Source organism: Serinus canaria, chromosome 2 (assembly GCF_022539315.1).
Source record: "Serinus canaria isolate serCan28SL12 chromosome 2, serCan2020, whole genome shotgun sequence".
NCBI classification, from domain to species: domain Eukaryota; kingdom Metazoa; phylum Chordata; class Aves; order Passeriformes; family Fringillidae; genus Serinus; species Serinus canaria.
The window spans coordinates 44895025-44916054 of NC_066315.1; the positions used below are offsets into that span (position 1 = coordinate 44895025).

Genomic DNA, 21030 nt, shown 5'->3' on the forward strand with positions numbered 1-21030 from the left:
GAATGCCAAGTACCTCTCTACTGCCAGCAAATAAAACAGGAAAAAAAAAACAGTAAGAAAAAGAAAAGGAAGCAGCATTAAAATTTTTTTGAGCATAAATGGTCTGGAAAAGTTAAATAGCAAAATGTGCACATCATACAATTTATTATTAGTTATATCAGAGATAGCTCCAATTACCATTAGATTGCTGCATACCAGAAAGCATCACTACACCACACTGTGACTCAGTTTCCCATTTTTTTCTTGAATGTCCCCAAGCATTTATTCGCAAGAATTTTTGCAGATAATTTGTACAATAAGCTGTGTTAATTTAGGACTAAAAAAAAATATAGATTACCCTGACTGATGAATTTGAACTCTAGGATGAGTCAAGGCTTTGTATCAGAAGAAAAAGTATAGTATATGCAGACTTGATATGAGAATTTTTTTCCCCACAAAACAATTAAAAAATGTAAATAGAGATAACTTGTCAATCAGAACGAAACAAAGCCTACATGTTAAAGTCCTTGACAATCCTGACAATTCAGTCAAGTATTTATCTTTCAGACTGTTTCAAGGGTATACACTGCATACCTGCACACAAAACTGACAAAGATTTTACAGAGGGAATATGAGACCAATTCCTTACTTCCAGCCTATGCCCTCTGACATCTTTAAAAAGCACAACAAAAAGCTGAAACTCAAAAATCCATAAACACCAAAAAAAAGCCCCCAATAACCAAACAATCAACAAAACCACTGCTATTTCTACTGCAAGTCACATCATGTTGTCCTCAGGTCACAAACAGTACAAATCTGACACTACAGAATAGCAAATCCATATTAAAAAGCAATTTAGGACCAATCTGTAAACAACACTTGGCTGACAGCTAAGCAAGAGGAAAGAGATTCAGAAACTACATCAGGCTTGAAAGAATGTGAAGTAGCAAGAACATGTGCTGGCCTCCATTTAATAAAAACTTTTTAAATGTTAAAAAGTGAGTTTGTCTTGCCTTTCAATAAACCACAATCAAGAAGGAATCTTGATTCATGAAAGAAGTTGGTTGTCCTGGCAAGGTGTCAGAAAGAGAAAAACCAAGTTAAATTCCTGTTAACAGGGGAGGGAGGAGAGGGGCTGAAGGGGAGACAGGCCACAGCCAGCAGAATAGATTGCCAAGATCCCTCTACAAAGGGCCTGGAAAACAAAGTTATATTACCAAGAATGCATTTATGTAATGAGCAGTTTGTAGTCTACCTAACTACATGTAAGTCAAAAGGGTGACCATTTTTAAACCAACCAGTTAAGGAGCTCTAAATCCATGAAAACAAGGAAGGAAGGATGGTAAGTAAGTTTGTTTATTTAAGCAAAATATTTATTTTATATAGATGCATACCTGACAAAGTGACTGCAGTGTTAATCCTGCTGCTTGCCTTCCCAAGGAAATCAGGGTGGACTTAAGAGCACCTCTGCCCTTCTTTCTATTTTCTTTTTTTTTAGAATATCAGCCTTTAGAAACTACACAGCTGTTGGGCTGAGCTAAGCTAATGCATGCTACTAAAGCACCTGCTGACAGTCAGCATTAGCTAGTTCTCTGATTTAAAGACAATACTAGAAAGGGCTGACAGTAACTCAGGATAAAAGTATCTGGCTGCCAATTAGAACGGCCTTAAGTCTTATTGCTGTTTTTCTCAGACATCTCATTTCTCCATTCGAAAAACTCAGCTGACTCCTCAAAGTGTCCCAAAAGGACTTAGAACTCACAAAGTCACATTAGGCTAAGAGAAGTCTTACAGCTCAGCTGACAAACCATGGACTTAGAATAAAAGCTGCCTGTCATTTCATGGCCATAACCATGACTAAACTGAGTTACAGTGATTATTCAAACACAAAAAAAATTGGTCATCTGACCACAGCACTAAGAATCTATTTAAAATACCATACTTCAACACATATTCCATTTATTTGTATGAATCTATAACAGGGTATTCAACCTTTCATAAAAGCATGCAGAAGAAGCTATTCCATATACATTACCTTTTGCTGCTCCAGAACGAATGTGGAAAAATTAAATGGGTTTGAAAAGCAAAAATATGTACTGTAAAAATGTTAGATCCTATTTCTCCAATTCCTATTTCTCACATTCTTCATATCAGAAAGCAATTCTCCTATGAAGATAGAATTCTAAGTTATGCTGAACATTAGGACAAGCATTCCATAAACTTTAAAGTGCAGTGTTTCCTTCTCCTCATCCCTGACTTCTGTTATTTTCCAAACAAACTTTCAAATGGTTCAATTTCCTCAGTACCTCAATACAAGAAATTGTATTGTAAACCTGGTTTCACAACTGTCATTGGTCTGGCGTATCTGCAAGGACCTTAAACATTACAAAGTGCTTTCACTGAAAATCCTGGTGCCTGGGAAATCACTTCTTAAAGAAGAAAAACTGTGCAGAACAGCGGCAGCACCGTCCATGAAGCAGATATTCCACTAAGTGCTTAAGAACAGAAGGTTAACTCTACACCACCACATGACCCCCAAGGTAAAGGATTTGACTGCTTACCAGTAATGGTGCAGGCATCTCTGTACTCTCTGCAGTCTGGCACATCATCTTCCACGCCTTCACTTACATAGTGCTCCTCGTGAATGCCTGTGTCGCAGGCTAGGACTGCATGGCTCGACAGCTCCGAGGGAGGCACGGTGGCGGCCAAAGTGCAGTCGTGCAGAGCTGTGGCGTCCAGCTTGGCAGGTTTCACAGGCTTGTACAATGTGCCATCAGGGGGACCAGCACTGGAGACCGGGGCTGGCTGGCACAGATGGAACTCCTTGTCTTGGCTAGAGTTGGCTTCAAAAAGTCTGCAGAACACAAAAGGAACAAATGGTCAATTCAAGCCATTCCAAACAGTGTATACCAGGACAGATGGTTTTCACTCCTTAAACACTAGTTTAACCTGACAATTCAGCAAATACTGAAACCCCTACACTCTTCACAGAGCAGCTACCTATCTCTGCACTTTGCCCAGCAGTGTGCACTCTGCACCTTGCACAGTAGCAAAGTGTCAGTCCTTGTACTCTGTGTTTTGCTATCAGCTGATTAAACATCCATATTTTTGCCTATCCCAACTTGCAGTAAGCACAGTCCATTCACCTTGGCTCATTCACCAACTTTCTCTCATGTCAGCCAGGTCAAAGTTTTGTGTAACCCAGCATCTGTATGAGCCAGGTCATACAGACAGGCTGCACATCCCTGGTTGATTTACTGGAACTTTATTAACACCACAATTTGAAATCAACTGATAGCAAACAAAATAGCAATGATTAGAAGTTTATACTATAACTGTAGCAGACTTTCCTCTCCACTGTACACCCAGACCCTCACTGACAGACTGGCAGCTGGCACCTCTAGTGCCCTTTACAGAGAACACAGAAAACAAAACTCAAGGTGCCCTGGGGTTAAAGGAATGACCACATTGCTGCTCCCCAGTGCCTCAGCCTCAAACTGGGAATGAAGTCCCTCAAGGCTGGATACTGATGTTCCCAGCAAGATGGAACTGGCCAGAGAAGGAATGAAGAAGAGCACATTTCTCCCAAAACTTAACCAAACATTTTGTTTAAGGAGTTAAAGGCACCGCAAAAAATTATTGTCTGGTACTGCTTTTGGTTATCAGCAGTGTAAGGAAAGATGCAAATGCTCCCTACTGCTAGGAAAGGAAAATATTATCACAGGATTGCAGAAAAACAGACTTGGGAAAGGACTTGAAAGACTTTATATATATAATAGCTACCACACATAAGCATCTGCTAAAGAACAAGCCACACAGGAACATCCAGACAATATGGGAAAAACAGGAAGACAGCAAGAAAAAACAATTGCACTGATTTGCAAGCAGCAGGTATAGATGCAAGTCCATATGCAGGTGGATCAACAGAACATGCTATGTTCAGTGCTTCACTGAGAACCAGAACAACAGTTTTCTTGAAAATTCAGTGTGAAAAAGGCTCTCTCTAATCTCTGGAACATGTCCAGATAATCTTATTTTGCTGTTATACACTCAGTATTTCAGCATCTTGTTCTCTGGGATTCCTAGCCAATAACATTATTGCTCCAACAAAACATGACAATATTTCTAAAAACTCACTGCAAGACTCAAATATCAGTCTCTAAACTGTCAAGACAAAGATCAGGTGTTTAGATCTTCTGGGAGTAAGCTCCAGAAAAGTCTTGCAACAAAGCTGGAACACTGCACCAGCACCATTTTTCTCCACCTGTTTTTCCCCTTCAGCACAGATGTTAGAACAAAAAAGCAAAATTCTCTCCCCCTTCTAGAGGGTCTAAACAAGGATACATTTGTACTGGAATCAGAAAGCCATAACTAGAACACAGATGGGTACTATTAACTCTTGGAAAACACCCTTACACACAAAATAAAATTTCATTAAGTTTTCCTCAATTACAATGATTCCTGCATGGTATCATTTAACCTGGGAATACTTCTCACACTCAGAGACTCAAAAACTGTATTTGTAAGGACTGTAACAGCTAAGGGACACACTAAATCAAATGACAAATTTATACCATACCCTAATAAAAATGAAACTGTACTGTGGCAGCTGCAGGAAGAGAAAGTTTCACTTGAGTGCTCTAACAGAAAGTGTTATGGTTCCCCTGTAGAGCATCCATTATTCCTGCACTATCACAGTACCTACTGAAAAGAACAATGGGGTTAGTTGTACTGATTACTTTTTAAATGGTCCTCTTTCAAGTGGCTCCTTAGAAATAACTAGAGGGAGATTACTGATATTAAAAATTAGTTGCTCAAATGAAGTTGGAATCAAAATGCAAATCTTAATTTTCCCCTCTGCACTGAAGACAGAAACAGTTTAAGCTATAAACAAGAAAAAGTACTAGAAATGCACAGACTGAATAATTAGATGGGCTCAATTTTGTCCTAGCTGCTGCCACATATCTGTGAATTACATTTGTTTTGGGAAACTATTAGATAAGTCTGTTGTTATGAACAAGGCCTTGACTAGGACTAAATAACTAAAAGCTCCAACAGCACTCTTCAGCTTTTCTTGCCCTCCTATCCCCTCTTTCCCAGGCCCTGCCTTAGCAACCTCAGGAAGCCAGTAAGAAAACAGCACTCCTGAATGAAATAACACTGATAACCAAGGTGTGATTTGTCTGCAGCCTTCGAGTGAGTTCTGGGAATTCAGGATCTTGTAACTTTTCTGAAGAAATTACATCCAACATCTGACATACTTTACCACCATTTCTGACTCTCTCCCACACAATCCTCATCAAAAATACTTTTGGCCAGAACATAACATTCCAATTTGCATTAGAAGTTTGTGTTGAATGAGTTTCACCTCTTAACATTCACTCCACTAAGGCACCATGGAACCAGTTCTCCCCCTCCGGTAAGCTCCACCCCAACCCTTGGCTCTGCTAAGAGTAAATAGAGATACACATCCAGAAACAAAAGTCATCAATGCTCTTCCTTCACACAAACTGTTTCACTGTCGGCGCTTATGGAAACTAGAGGAAAATAAGCTTGAAACTGCAAAGAAGGAACAAAAGCTAAACCTCCCAAAATTCACAACAGTCAGTCTGCCTGGTCTACTACAGAAACACATGGAGCATCTACATGAGAAAGTCAAGTTCAGGTTTAAGGAAGAGAATTTGCCTTGATCTTAAAATCTTGTATCATGGAGGAAAGGAAGCCAGCATAAATGTGTGTGTCTGCTTCCTTTCAGACTTATTAAATATCGTCAGTTTCCATTAACATAAGGGAGAAACCTTGTTCACTCTTTTAAAACCTACAGATGCACTGTTTGCATGGCATGTCTTGCAAGGCAAATATTGCCACGTAATCCAGGCAGTGCACACTTGTCCTTTAAACTTCTATATAAGTCTTCCTATTGCAGAAAATTAAAAAAACCTGCAGCTGAACACTATTTACCAGATTGTCAAAACAGTCATAAAGAGAAATGGACATGGTAGTTACTGCCCACAGAAAACACACAATATTAATATTATTCTTTAGTCAGTGTCACCTGCACATGCAATATTTGTAAAGATGATGGTAACAAATTATTATTGAACTCCTTGGTATTCACTCCTCCTTAGATACAAATGAGGATATAAATAATTATCATAGTTTTGTACCTAATGTGACATCCAAACAAGTGCAGACTTTGTAAATCAGATTATAACTTTTCTTAATGAAAATTCAACACATTTCATTCTTTCTACTGTGTACATAAACAGAAGCCTGCATACAGGATTTAAGTAACTCATATCCTACCTAATATGACATAATTCAGCTTTTGCCTCAGTATGGTAAAAGCTATATTGACTGTATTGTGCCATTTCTCCCAGTCTAAATACAATGAAAGTTTGAGGCCAGATGTTTGAGGCCAAATAGACAGATGTGGAACTAAAGAAATATTTAATTTGGAATGTTTGAACAAAATCCTTCAGTGTAAAGCTGTTTGCTGAAAGAGCAAAATTCCCTAAAGTTTATCATCTATATCTTTTTAACAAAGGTCATTCTACTCTGAAAAAAACCCCTAATCTGTCAGTTGTTTGTTGAAAGGCAATCATTCCAACCTTGCACCTTGTCAGAGTGATCAACAAGTACAGAGACTTGCTCCTGCACACCACTTCTGAAGAATGTCCAGATTTTGGTCTAACCCAATGAATGCCTAAAACAGAGTATTGGCATGATTACTATATTAAGACCTTAAATTCAACATACAGCCAACACCTCTGCAATCTAGTAGTACATCCACACAATAGACTGGACTATGACTGCAACGTAACCAAGACTTGATGAAGAAGTACATTGGGTACTGACTGCAGTGTGCCTGTGGCAGCCCAGATTACAAAAGGCAAGTCAGGAACTGAGCTGTGATTAGTCAGCACTGTGTCCCACATACACAATTAAAAAAAAAAAAAAAAAAATCCAGCTTTGCCACTTATCTAGGCAAAGCAGTTCAAAGCTAACAGACACATTTACAATAGACAACAGCCAAAATTTGATGGTTTTGAGGCAGAGGGGAAAAATATCTCCACAACAGTCAGCCATTTCTGGGTTCTGGACATGAAAAGAAATTTCTTCATTTTTTCTTTGTTGTTTGTTTTGTGGGGAAGGGGTTGAATTTCATACATTACAAATTTCATATAGAAGCAAATAAAATAAACCGCTTGCTTTTTCACTGCCATTTGAGATTAAGCTTTTCTGCATTCAGCACTAAACACAACTTAGCTCTGAATCTAAACACTCAAATGACTTTAAGTAATCCTTCTTCTTCCATCAAAAGCAGAAAAAGGAGATATTCAGCCATGTGCTTACCTAGAGCCCAGCAAAGCTGAGTAAGTTATTCATAACTTTGCAACATTATTCTTAACCACCATCTTGGATTGTAGCAACAGGAATTTACTGTAGTCACAAAACATCTAGAACCCTTAATGTGCTACCCAAGACCCACATGCTGGACCCTTTGGTGATTATTAAGCTTTGAACCATTTTTAATTATCCAGCTCAGACTTTGTGATTCAATACCACTTTTATTCAATAGTTTAAAATGGCGACTGGGACACTCTGAACGTCTGCCAATTTAAAGAAATACTTCCTTAACAGAGGGGAAAAAAATATCTTTCCGGAACAGCTGACTAAAATCCAGGTCATCATTTTGCTATGCATTCTCTCATATGTAATTCAACTATGCTGTTTGGTTTAGAGAAGAAGCAAAACCATTTACTGTGAGCTGGCTGGTTTTACATAACAGCTCTGGTACATATGAACACTCAATTCCCTTTTGAATAAGAATCTGAAAACTCCGCTGCAAGATGCACTTCAAATGCTACTTGCAGTCTCTCAGAGACAGAAAACTTCAGGTAGCCCCATGGGCTACATCACTGACAGGTCATCTGGCATGTGCCTATTAAATTCTGTCCTCCAAGAAGCTTCAAACTGCATGGGTAAGAGGGGACATTCAGCCCAAGGTAACAGGCTAAATCCAATCTAAAGTAACCCCTTCAAATCAGTAATGAAGATTTATGAAGCTTCAGTTGGTGATCTAGCTTCAGTAACTAGATCAGTGCTTTGATCTAGTTACCCACCCCTACTGACCAAAGTATTTGCTAATTTAGACAGAACCACAAGATATCAAGGCATTGAGAGAGCCTTCTACTCTTCACAACCGCCTGGAGTTTCAGAGCCCTGATCCTGTATTCTCATTTACTAATTCACTAATTCTCATTTACTAATTCACTCATTTACTAATTCTCATTTACTAATTCACTCATTTACTAATTCTCATTTACTAAGTACTAACTGCTGCTTAAATACATCAGAGGGTTTTAGAATGTGCAAATTCCACCCTTTTATGTACTTGAAAGAGTCCCACCTAAAATATCATTCCTTGTTTTGTGCATCACGTTATAAATCTACTAAGCACCTCTATTTTAAACAAAGTCTGGCAAATTTTACTAAGCTGTTTAAAAAGAATCCTCAAAGTTCTTATCTACCCCCACCAAAAAAAAATTCTTCAGATGCAAAATACTCCATGTAGACACTGAAGCAAATCAAAGCTATGTATGTTTTTATATGTCAGTCAACAAGATTAATATGCTCACCTACCCTTGTTGTTTGGGAAAATAATCAACTGAAGCAAAGCAACTTAAAGCAACTTAGAATTGCTTTAAGTATCCAAATTCTTATTTCTTTCATTTTGAATCTGTAAATTTTTCTTTTTTAAATTTAAAAACAACTTCTTCACTAAGTGGGTGGGTTCAAAAGCCAGTCAAAATACCTTCTTCCATTTAAATACATGTTGTCAGACCTTGAAGAAACAGCCATTTGCAGGAGGTCTGGCTTTTACACACACACACACACACACACGCACATGCACACGCACGTGCACATACATAAACATTCACTGTTTAACTTTTAGATAAAGGCTGAATATGGTCCCAAATAATTTACTGAGTTGTTTTAATTATGTCCTGTAGTATATACCCTCTTATAAACCATGGGGGTTAGCTTCTGCTCAGAAGCTACCTATTGAACAAGCAGAATGCTGACTGCTTAGTTAAAACCTCTGACTCAAGGGACATAAAAAGTCTGAGCATCATAGATGAGTGATAGAATGTGAGAAGCACCTGATTTACTTTCAGACACTTTACATAATTCTGCATTTCTTATGTTACAAGAGTTTCAATAATTTTACAGTAAAAACTAAAGGGACAAACATCTCGGACAACTCCAGACTACACCCTTATCCAAAATTTTAAAGCTAGTCAAGGTCCTTTTAATCAAACTTCTTGCTTAAGTTTCCTAGCTTTATAGTACATTCAGATAATATTCCACACTTTTTGTTAGTTTTGGATTTTTTTTCTCCTTCACAGTGGAGTTTGGAATGCTTTGACCTAGCCAAATGCAATCTTTCAGAAAAGTATCAACACCCAGTGTTAATGCCACACACTCTGAAGGATCTTCTCAAGGTATATGCCTGCCGAGGAAAGGCTTTTCTGCCTGTGAAAAAAAATGTTTTGAAGCTAAAGAGCTGTAGGGTTTCTAAAATCACTTTTATAAAGCCTCATAATGAACATGTACTAAGCTGCTGAAGGCATCCAAAACCAGAACAATACCTGGTTAACTGCCAGTGGCATGGTAATGTAATTTAGAATAAAAAAGTCACCACATGAAAATAAAAGACAGAATAGCAGCAGCAATAACCAAAAAGCTGCTTAAACCATAATATAACCATGTACAGCTTGAAATCTCACTCTCAAGGCCCCCAGAGCTGCTGCTGTGACCTTGTTTAGCTTTATTTGACAATTAAGTCATCAATCAAGTCAGTCATGTTTTCTGAAAAAACAAGGAAATTAAAACATAACAAATCACAAGCCTCTTAAAACAAAACCACACCACTGCTCTCCACAAACCAAAGTTTTTCACCACTAGGATTTGGCCTTCAGAAGAAGCCCATCAGTCTCTTCTCCCCTCAGGGCAAGGGAGAGTGGAAGCCTACTGTAAGTGAAGCCCTGGGTTTGACCTTCACAGCTGTGAGGGCACGAGTGTGCTCTCACCCAGCTTTATGTAACACTGCCCCACTCTGCTCTCAAGTTCCTTCAGGCAAATATTGCAGGGATCTATAAATAGCTCTTCCTGGTGTAAGGCTCACATTACACGGAGAGCTTTTTACAGCTCTTTCTCCTTTTATTAAATATAGGTCAAAAACCATGCTCTCCCCACCATACCCCTCTCAGTGAACAAACAAAACTGCAAAAATGTAAATGGTGCATTCTCTTTCCTGCAACACCTCATGCTCCTGGCTGGGAGATCTTCAGCTGTGTACCTGCCTTGGAGAGGGAAAGCTGCTCAACCACCACCACCACTAAGTGCAGGCAAACAAGGAATTCATGAAGAAAGAAAACAAAGCTTAGAGGTGTGGCAATGCAAAGTATAAACACCCCAAACACGTACTTTCTTTTCACACCCACGTGTGTGCAAGGGGCTCACTGAGGTAAATCACTACGAGATGGGTCCAAAAGGCATGGACCAATACTTGCTGAAGATAAGAATAAGATCTTATGACTTAAAAAAAAGCAAAACAAAACAAAACAAAAAAAAACCCCACCTAATCACTTTGGATTAGGCTGCTGTTATATTTAGTATGGACTCCAGCCTCAAAAGCAGTGAACACACAAGCTAGAATACAAGACCATCAGTTTTGGTACATAAACACCATCTCTGTTCAGGTATGGGGAAATGACTACATCAACAGCAAAACTCAGATCCCCTAATAATATGGGTGGGAACAGTGATAACAAAAATATGAAAAGTTCTCTTTATTTATGCACCACAAGAGAACAGAACTCCCAACTTCTTTACTTCTCCACAGACCTCAAAGCCTTTAAAACAGCTTTTCTGCTAGTTGGGGAGAGCTGTTGATCACCACAAACTCTGAACTGCAGAGATAACACCACCGTCCCTGCTCTTGAGTTCTGAGCTCACTTCCCGTCCACAAGAAGGAGCAGTGGGAGAATTTGCCCAGAAGCAGAGCAGGGAGTCACAAATGCACTACACAAACATCAACTAGCTATTTGTACAGGGGAAACAAAACAAAACCCTCCAAGAACTCACTGAAAAATGGCTGGGCCTAAGACAGCAGGCAGTAGGTAAAGATATTCAAATTAAAATCTGTTCCCATTCCAAGCTAAATTTCTGAAGAGCCAGCCCAGCCATACTCTGTTCCTCAGGGCAACGCTAAAGAGCAGGGGAAGACAGCCAAAAGACCATGCTAGTATGCTGGTTTCCCACCACCACTACACTACTGTTTAATCAAAAATACAATACAACTAATTGCCAGCAAGTCAGGGCCAAGAGTTTTAGTCAAGTAACTCCAGACAAAGAATAGACTGGCTCAAACCAATATTTATCATGGTTTAAAACCTGGGGGAGAGGGGGCAATTTTAATCTTGTTTTGCATTACTATTGTTCTTTTCCTCTTACAGGAGGAATTTCTCATTTCTCACTCTCTGCAATGACTTCTAAGACTCTACATGGAGTTTGTACACTTTAAATTTTAAAAAAATACTGATTTACAGGATTGGAAAAAAATGCCATTATTTCAAATTTCAATAGCTGACCTTCTGAAAATATTTGCACAAAATCTCATATAACACTAGACTGCTGCTTTTTTTTTTACTGTTTCTTATTGCACACAGTCAGTGAGAGCAGGGATAAGAGGAATGAAATTCATTGCAAACTGCCCTAAAAAAAGCCCCAAGAAAACAAGCACAAAACTTAAAAAACTCAAAACCCACACACTGTAACTCCTGTGTCCTTATCCATTTATTTTCAGATTGAGTTTATTGCTTTGGACTACATTGAATAATTGTATTAAAAGATTATTAAAAAATAAGACCAACAAACAAATGAAACCCCCACCTGCTGAGTAGGAACATCCTTTTTTTTTTTTTTTTTTTTTTTTTTTCCCCAGAAATTTAGACATTTAAATATCCTGTTGCTGCTAGAAGCAATTTCAGAGACAACTACTGGGAAGCTTACCTCCAAGGACAGTCAGACCATCAATTCCTGCTCTGAGTAAGATGCTAAGTCGATCTGCTTTGGCTCACTAGCATCACTGGCCCTGGCAGCAAACCTCCCCACGTGCTCGGGCAACTGGCACAATCCAGTGAGAGCATCCACCATTCTTCAAGGCTGCTTTACAATCCTGAAAGTGCACAAAGTTTCTCAGAGCCTATCCCACAATTTCTAAACTGGCTGTTAATATCCCTGGGCCTCATATCCATTTTCTTTTGCCATCTCTGATTAGGTGTGTATGGGAGCGATGCTTTCAACACTGTTAAGTTTGAGAGGACACAAGTGAGCTGAACGCAGCTCTGTCACGAGCTCTATAATTAGAGCCCCTCCCTAAAGTTCTGGGCTGGGGGGAATGCAGATCACACCCCTTTTCAGCCCAGAGAAAGCCACATCTCCAACATTTGTTGATATCTGAACCTTATAAGCCACTTTAGGTACCAGTGTTGGGGAGTGACACAACAAGACCACAAGTTCCTGAACAATCCAGGGCCTTATACCAAAGCCCTGGTCACATGGCCTTCCCAGCAGCTGAGACATGTGTCCCTGACTCATGAGGATGCATCACAACACACCATTCCACGCAAGACTGCTTCCCTCCAGCTCCCCTAGGGGCTAATGGCTACAGCAAAAAAAAAAAAAGCCATTTCACAGCCCTTCTCAAAAGGCTACATTGTAGTTTAAAAATCTTGAATGTAGTAGTTTAAAAATCTTAAATGACTTCTGTTGAGTCATTTTTCTGCTTCTGATCCTTGTGTGAAAACACCAAGAATAAAATAGGAAAATAAGAATTTGTTGTTTAAAAGTTGCTCTGTATAATCAGTATATTACCATATACATGTGTCTGTGTTCTTGGGAACCTAGAAATGTTTATCCTAACAACAGGCTGTGGAATTTTAGGAAACTGAGCCAATTATCCATGGCTTAGTGCCATTAAAGTCAAAGTCACACAAGCAAAGGTTTTAAAACGGAGGTTTTTAGAATTCAAGGGCATTAACATGAAGACAGTAAGGGCAAAGCTGTGATACAGCCTTTACACACACACACACACACACACACACACACAAAAACACCAACCCCAAACAAAACAAAAAAGAAAAAAAGTCTCCTCACAGTGGAGAACTACACAAGAGCTTAAGCTAGGGGGTATAAATACAAATTAAATACAAGCTCAGTTTTTGCTTCATTTGCAGACTATCTTACTTAGATACAGACTAAAGCTGAAATCCTGTATTGTGGCTTTCCCCAAAGAACCACAAAAACAGAAAATTGGATTCACTCAGTGCAGATAGATCAAATGGTTCCAGACCATTTGGAAACTGACTTTGGAAAATAGTTGTGATAACCATTAGACAAGGCACTTTCTGAAGCTGTCCTTAGATGTTCTCCAAATCACACAACAGATTGTCCTGGACATTGAACCTCACTTAGCAGATTCATGGCACAGGCAGTAAGAAAAACAGGGACCAAACTGCCCCCCTGACAGCTCCTACTCAATTGGAATTCTCTACTGAGACTGAAAACTACTGTAAGTGGACTAGACAAGCTGACCTGCTCTACCATCAGACAGTTCAGCTCCCCACTTAGCAGCATGCCTTGTGACTTATTTGTATCTTAGCACCCAGTCAGAAAGCATTCAGAGTCTACCAACAGCTTCAGGCAAGCAACCCAGCCAACTTTCCATGAGGAAAACAGTTCTTAGACAAACTTTTTTCCTATATGTTAAAGATTTTATTCTTTGTGTCAAGACTGAAATTTCTCTGAAAGTGGAACTTTTCACTACAGTATCAAAAGCAACCTTTTCTTGGGCGATAAAAGGAATTGAACTAAGTCAGTAAAATATTACAGAGACATGCTAAATGTAAAAGTGCAGAGAACAACATGAAGCTTTACAAGGTTGGAAAGCTCAGTATTTGAAGCACTTCTTTATTCAGTTGAAAAATATTTTAAAAATCATTGATGTTGCCCGTCTGCAGTTTAAAGAAACCCTCTCTCAAAACAAGTATAATGATGACTAGAAATTTCTTCCTTCAAAATGTTTTTTCATGACCTAACTTGGCAGAGCAATGGTCCTATCAGCCTCAGAACCACAATTAGAATTCATTTCCCTTGACTCATACATACCCTAGCACAAGCAAAGTTATCATTCCCAATACTCAGTTTTCTCAAAATAACTGTAATAAGACTGGAACATCGTCTGGATTTTAAGTACCCATGGTTGTATCTGAAGAAGATTATACATTTTGAGATCATTGGAAAGTATCACAAAAACCAAAATAATAGTCTGTCTATCTGAAAGACTCACATTTTTTGTTTGTGCATGAAGAAGTGAGCTTCTGTCAAGGGAGTTGTGGAAGATTACAATTTCAAGAGCAACAGGTAAATTGGAAAACAAGGCCTACAAGTACAATTCTTAATATAAATGCATGATTTCCTGAAAGGAACAGATCTCTCTACCTACTCTTAAATTCCTTGTGTAGGTTGCTCATTTGATATATAAACTCTTATTTGAGCTTAAAAAGTTTAAAAGAAGCAAAGATTTGACAACTGAAGACATTAATATTAAAAAGTGCTTGGAGACAGCACATCCTCAATTTCATTATTTAAGCCTTCATTAATTTTCTGTTCTCTGTCCAGTATGTTCTTACAGCAGACCTTAAAGCTTTATCATATCTCTTTTATTGTCAAAGAGAATATGAAGCTCTCTTTGCTATAGAAGAAGGTCTGGAGAGCAATTCCTTGCAATTCAATGTGGCAGAAGGAAAAAATGAACTTTTGTAGCAAGGACTGCATATCACATAATTAAAAGAGAGAAATTTTAGCAAAATACTTTTATATTCTGTACAGGCATTGACTTCCCTGAAACAAACTCAATCTACTTAACTATTTTTACAGTTCATGTAGAAAAGCTTTTGATTTAAATTTAGTCATGCTTTAAGCATAAGCAAGGTGAAATATTTTAGTGTATCTGCCTGGGGGTTTGGGCTCAAACACAATTTTCAGTAAGAAATGCTGAAATTACATTAAAAAGTATGCCAAATAATGGAAAGATGTCTGAGCTATCACTTGCCCTATGCAAATAAGTTTCAGCCTTGTTTAACAAAGTCTTGGTCATCCCTTTGGTAAGAAGAACATGGCAGTCCAGACAGCTCATGGAGCACTTTAAGGAAAACACAAGACTAAAGTATTCTAAAGTGAAAACTGTGGTATTTCCTCTACAAGGATACATGGAATTAAATATTGTAGCTATTCCTCATGCATAGTAGAGATGTGGCTACACTAGACCACCCTTACATCCCTTGCTGTTCTGGATCCAGATGTGGTTTTCAGAAATGCACTGTTTATTCGCCTGCAACAAATGCAGGGCTCAGCAAGACCCTCAGTTTCCACCATGAACCATTTTCTGTTCTTCTCAGTGAAACATTCTGCCATCACTTTAAAACCTTCTCTTTACAATATTATGTTTCTCTTTTCTGCACTTTAATGTCTCTGTAAGGTCCCATGACTCACTTTTCACACACCTGTTCCTCACCATGGAAACAGAACAGGAAGAATAAATAGAATGTATATACCTCATTTACATTATTGAATAAAAACACCCTATTGATATTCATGATTAGAATTTGTTGCCAAATTCTCATGGCCAAAACAGGAAGCACAGATAAGTTTCCCATGATTCAAGCCCAGCAGTAATACCCTTGTAAACTTCCATCATCACCAACACCAGCAACTGACAGCTCAAGGCCAAAATAAGCACTGTCCTGCAGTTTAGAAAGACAGCCAGCTTTCAAGGAGCAGTCAGTCTAGCATAGCCCCTCTGGGGTGAATGTGTTGGCAGCGACAAGTTGCACCAGAACCTTCCCTGACCTCTCTCTTTTTTAACAGATTTCCGTGGTAGGTTTGCAGTTCCACCACTTGTGCCTTTTCTTCAAAGCTGCTGCTCCGTGCAGACTCCCCAGGCACCGGCACCCACAGCAGCTGCCTGCACAGCCCCAGCCTGCAGCCCAAAGTGTCTCTGTGCAACCCGAGAAAGGCACGCTGCCACCTCCTCGGCAGGGCGAGACACAGCTGAAATGCTCTTCCCCAGCCTCACTCCATACACTGACTGCAGGAGAAACAGGAAGGTTTGTTAATAAGCAGGAGGAAAAGGTCAGCAGCTTGACTTGGATCCACAACTTTCTAGGCTAAGATCACTTGCACCATATGCCAGATGGGTCAGAGAAGAGACCGGTTCTGCCAGAACAGACTGTGAAACTCCAAGCAAACACCACAGCATACACCCATATGGACTCCCACAGAATCCCACTGCTAAATTAGTGTTCATACAGTCACATTGATATGAAATAGAAGGGCGTTTTACAGCTCCCACTGATTTCTGATAATTCATGCTAAATCTACAGAGAGGTAGGAAAGAACAATGTAAAACAAGTTCAGACACAGACAACAGATCATTTAAGAACCGGCAGTACACTCTGGGGTTTTTTGGAGGGTTTTGTTTTTTTCTCAGGTTCTCAAAAAACTCTTCCATAATAGTGCCATTTCATAGATTTCCCTTCTTCCTCGATAATTATGTTGTGTTCATTCCTGAATGCACTAAAGAACACAGCTGTTAATTTTCAAAGGCCATATACAGAGATATCAATTTATAGTGCAATTAAGAAACCACGCAAACCTCAAACACACAGCTAGAACAAAGACTACTATTTTCTTGCTGCTACAGTGCATTTGTATCTTACTGGAGGGTGTTTAGGTGCAGGTTTCTCAGTTCTAACAGATTCTTCCTCCTTCCCCTTGTACAAGTTTATTCTAATTCAATAAGAAGCTTGATTTTGCAGTTATGCATCACAACTACGTCACTGAAGAGATATGAATCTATTCTGCTCAGTTCTTTGAATTTATACATCTATTTACAAATCAGGTCAAAATAATGTAGAATGTGCATTAGTGCACAGTGGCAGTGTATATTCCTACAAATGAAAGTGGGAAGGAAATTTGAGCATGCTCTACCCTTCGTCCAAATGTGCCTCCAGGTAACACAGCTGCACGGTGCTGCTTGGACATTCACAGCACAAAGTTAAAGGCAAATAGAGAGGACATTGACCACATCATTTTTATGTTATTCAGCACAATCATCAGCCTCAGCAGAGACACACATGCCAAAAAGTCTTTAAAACCAAGTATTTCATGTTTAGCTGCCATAGTACAGTTTGCATTCATCATCAATTTCTTTTGCTAGAAGACAAGGCACCAGGTTTTAACCACTATGGCCTGTGCTCTTCAGACAAATTACAAACAGCTGTAAAAATAAAACTGAACTTCAGCTAAGCAAGTTTGCAAATTATCCAGAGTACATCACATGTTCTACCTGACAGTGGGCAGAAAATATCCAACTCAACAAAACTGAAGTGCCATGTGCAAAACTTTCCCACAAACATCCTATACAGACAATATAGACACTATAGTCCACCACTGGATGAAGCCCCAAAATATCCACACAACAGCACATATAGCACAGAAGTTGGCCATCATACAATACTGAAAGCAAGACCAATGCCCACCAGTCAAAACAAAGGGAGATGACATACAGCATGAACCCATCCTGACTGGTCTGAGGAAACACAGACAAATATCTGTCTTTCAAAGTTATTTTCCAGTAAGAAAGGGTAAAGTTTTTTCATATCAGATAAATGACGTGACTCAAGTAAAAAGAAATAGTATGGAATATATAAAACCTACCCCAAGGCAGTAATCAGAAAGAACATGCCTGCAGACCTTCTCTTGCATGGAGTGTTACTTTATGAACACTTTCAGTAGCAATTGTCACAGCCTACCTTACTTCATCTTTGGTGTCCTACAGCAGTGAAATACACATCACTGAAATGTGTCTGCTATATGGCAGCATTTCCAGGTATGTCATTTAGAGAAGTCCCAAATCACTCTGAATCCCATGTTAAATTCTCCACCCACAGATTTTCTTTGCAAAGATAAACATGAAAGAAAAACGCATTCACTCAGCCATGCATGTGGACACTGAAAGACTGGGAGTGACCTTTGATTATGGCACAAAAACAAAACACACATTAAAAATAAGAAAAAGCTGGAAGGGAGAAAAAGCACAGCAATTTACTTAGGTGAGTCCCACTAGCTATTCTGCCATCTGGTAAAAACAGCAGCTTTCAGCACATAAGCATGTAAACTGGTGGACCATCTTGTGCTTTCTGCTATTTTTCTACCTCAGCAATCTTTTTACATAATAGTTCCATGAATAAAATAGGTCAAATTGAGCCTCTCAGGAGTTTTACTAAATTTTAAACATTAAAAAGCTACTTGTAGCTGAGTATTATGGTCAAATTAAAGGTTCCATTTGCTTTTTCAGTGGAACTGTTCTCTGCATTAACTTTTCTTGGGTACTAACTACACAGTCAGATAAAGTCTGGTCTATCAGCAAATGCAGTGAACAGATTAATATAACTCTGACTTCATACAAACTGTCTCAGGTCAAAGCCCTTCACTACACCAGAGTGAAGAGCAGTACCTCTTAGATTCACTCTAGTTAGAAGGTGTCTGTTGGGATCCAGGCAGCCCTTGAAAATAATCATAGTGAAAATGGAAGTTTCCACTCATGCAATTCTACCAATTTTGCCTCAGTAACACAGAAATTATTCCCAGCCAAACACAAACCTGGGAAATGTGCCTTTTCTTTGCAAGTTACCAGGAAAGAACAATGTAGTCAAAACCAGAAAAAGGTGGTTGGGAATGAAAGGTACCATTTTCCCTCTCCCGTTCCAATCCATTGGCAAGCAGCTCCCTTTTCCAGATCTCCGCCAGGGCTCTGTCCCTCAGTGACTCTAAGAGTCTCACAGGACTGCTAAAAATAACTTCTCAACTACAAGACATGCACATTATCAGCAGAAAACATTTCTGCAAGCTTAGTAACAGCTCCACAGCTCAGTCTGATTAAACGAGACTGAAAAGGCAGACTAAAGAATGGTTGCTGAGGTAGGGAAGCCTTTACTGCATGCCCATCCATGACCACCACAGACAGAACATTTTTTTTTCCCCAGGTGACAGATATTTTACAGGCAAGCACAGAAAGCTGAGGGTTTTGCATTATAAGCAATACTTACTGTAAAATCTAAATATGTTAGAATCATATTGATAATTTGAACTTAAAACACTTGAATATTATATATTGCTTTGCAATTCAGCAGTTTTCCGTGATTGTTTCTGTGGAAGTCTTCAGAATGAACATGTAATAACACATGTAATATTCTGTAAGCAAGTGGAAGGCTCTTTATATTCAAAGTTATTCTTCCTGCTATAAAACAGTAATAAAGCAGACAGGGGATTAAAGCAGGCAGGTTTCAGACTTGCCCAGGTCACATCTGTATGGATACCTGACTTGTGGGTTTTGCTACTTCACTGCATGTTGTGATCACTACAGAAAAATGCATGTGAAATCCTTTATTATCCAAAGCCCTGAGCTACAGAATCAAAGGCCAATTGGTCTCCAAAAGGTATGCAAAGCATGTTTCCATCAAGTCTTGAGAAGTGAGAATAATTTTAATTGCACTTTATGAAGTGGAAAGAGTGCTTCAACACCAAAACTACCCAGTCACTTGTTCATCTTACCAACTCTGTATTTGTGATTTTTTAATTCAAAAGTAACTTGCCATCTCTCAGAAAGACACAGAAAAAGCAAGACTTAGAAACTTCGTACACAAAACTGTCTTCCTTGTGAAGATCACAAACTTCTGCAACTTCTACCACTCAGTGCTACCACAGAAGAATATTGTGATTTATTTAAAATTAACTAGCAACATGGTTCTTGTGTTGTGACAGCAAAAACTCTGCAACCAACCACTAAAAGCTTTGGTCAGACTCTTATTCCTCGCCTTATGCTACATGGTTCAAAGCAGTTCTTTGTTCACTTAGAGAACTTAAGTAGTGAAACATTCACCATCAGTTTAAGAAAGTTTTTGAACCTGAAGGTGTCCTGCTTACTCTGGTTGTGTCAGATGTTGAGGTATTTCAGCTGTTCACATGGAGGACAATACTCCTGCTTTCATAACATTACTTCCCAAACTAAATTCACCAGTTATGAAATTACAGATCTGTAAGTACAATTACATGTCATAAATGGTGACTGCATTAAGGACTGCAATTTTAGGAAGACTCAGAGTGAGTCTACACCAGATACTTTTTTTCTTGTACAGTTAAAATCCCCAGCTCCTTCCAAACCAACAGTATGATTTTATTCCAAATAAATTTCTGGTAAGAGCTGAAGTGATACTTAAAATCCTGTTTTTTTGAAGTAAAAATTTAAGAGTATGGGTGGCTTATTTTTCCTAAGCCTGATGGAGATTTTAACAAAGCACAACTTTCCATGGCTACTGTAAACACAGAAGGAATCCACCCGTCCATTTGTTTTTCCCATGACACTTCCATCAGAGGGCAAGTCACATCAGTTACACTGTGACCTTCTGACTGATGTTTTGTTAATGACCAGGCAAGAAAAAAGGAGTTTTCTAAACAGAGTTAAAATCAGTGTACTGTTGATGCAAGAGCTATAATTTGAAACTACAATATTGGGAGACATACACATAAACTTGTTCTAAGATACAAAGAGGAAGTGGCAGAAGGAAGGAAGTGGCGGAAGGAAGGAAGGAAGGGGAAGAAAGTGGCGGAAGGAAGGAAGGAAGGGGAAGGAAGTGGCGGAAGGAAGTGGCGGAAGGAAGTGGCGGAAGGAAGTGGCGGGCGGAAGTGGCGGGCGGAAGTGGCGGGCGGAAGTGGCGGGCGGAAGTGGCGGGCGGAAGTGGCGGAAGGAAGGAAGGAAGGAAGGAAGGAAGGAAGGAAGGAAAGAAGGAAGTGGCGGAAGGAAGGAAGTGGCGGAAGGAAGGAAGGAAGTGGCGGAAGGAAGTGGCGGAAGGAAGGGGC

The 21030-nt window shown here is 39.2% G+C and overlaps 1 protein-coding gene across 10 annotated transcripts in view; it reads right to left on the bottom strand.

The window, feature by feature from the left end:
• Positions 1-21030, bottom strand: part of TRAK1 (trafficking kinesin protein 1) — a 127935-nt gene that overhangs the window by 77827 nt on the left and 29078 nt on the right. For all 10 annotated transcript variants that reach the window (XR_003946079.2, XM_030239248.2, XM_018909687.3 and 7 more), the window contains exon 2: positions 2541-2833. Coding sequence is in view for 8 of the 10 variants with exons in the window: in XM_018909687.3 (XP_018765232.3) it covers positions 2541-2833 (293 nt within the window). In the remaining 2 variants the exon portion in view is untranslated. The remainder of the gene's footprint in view (positions 1-2540; positions 2834-21030) is intronic.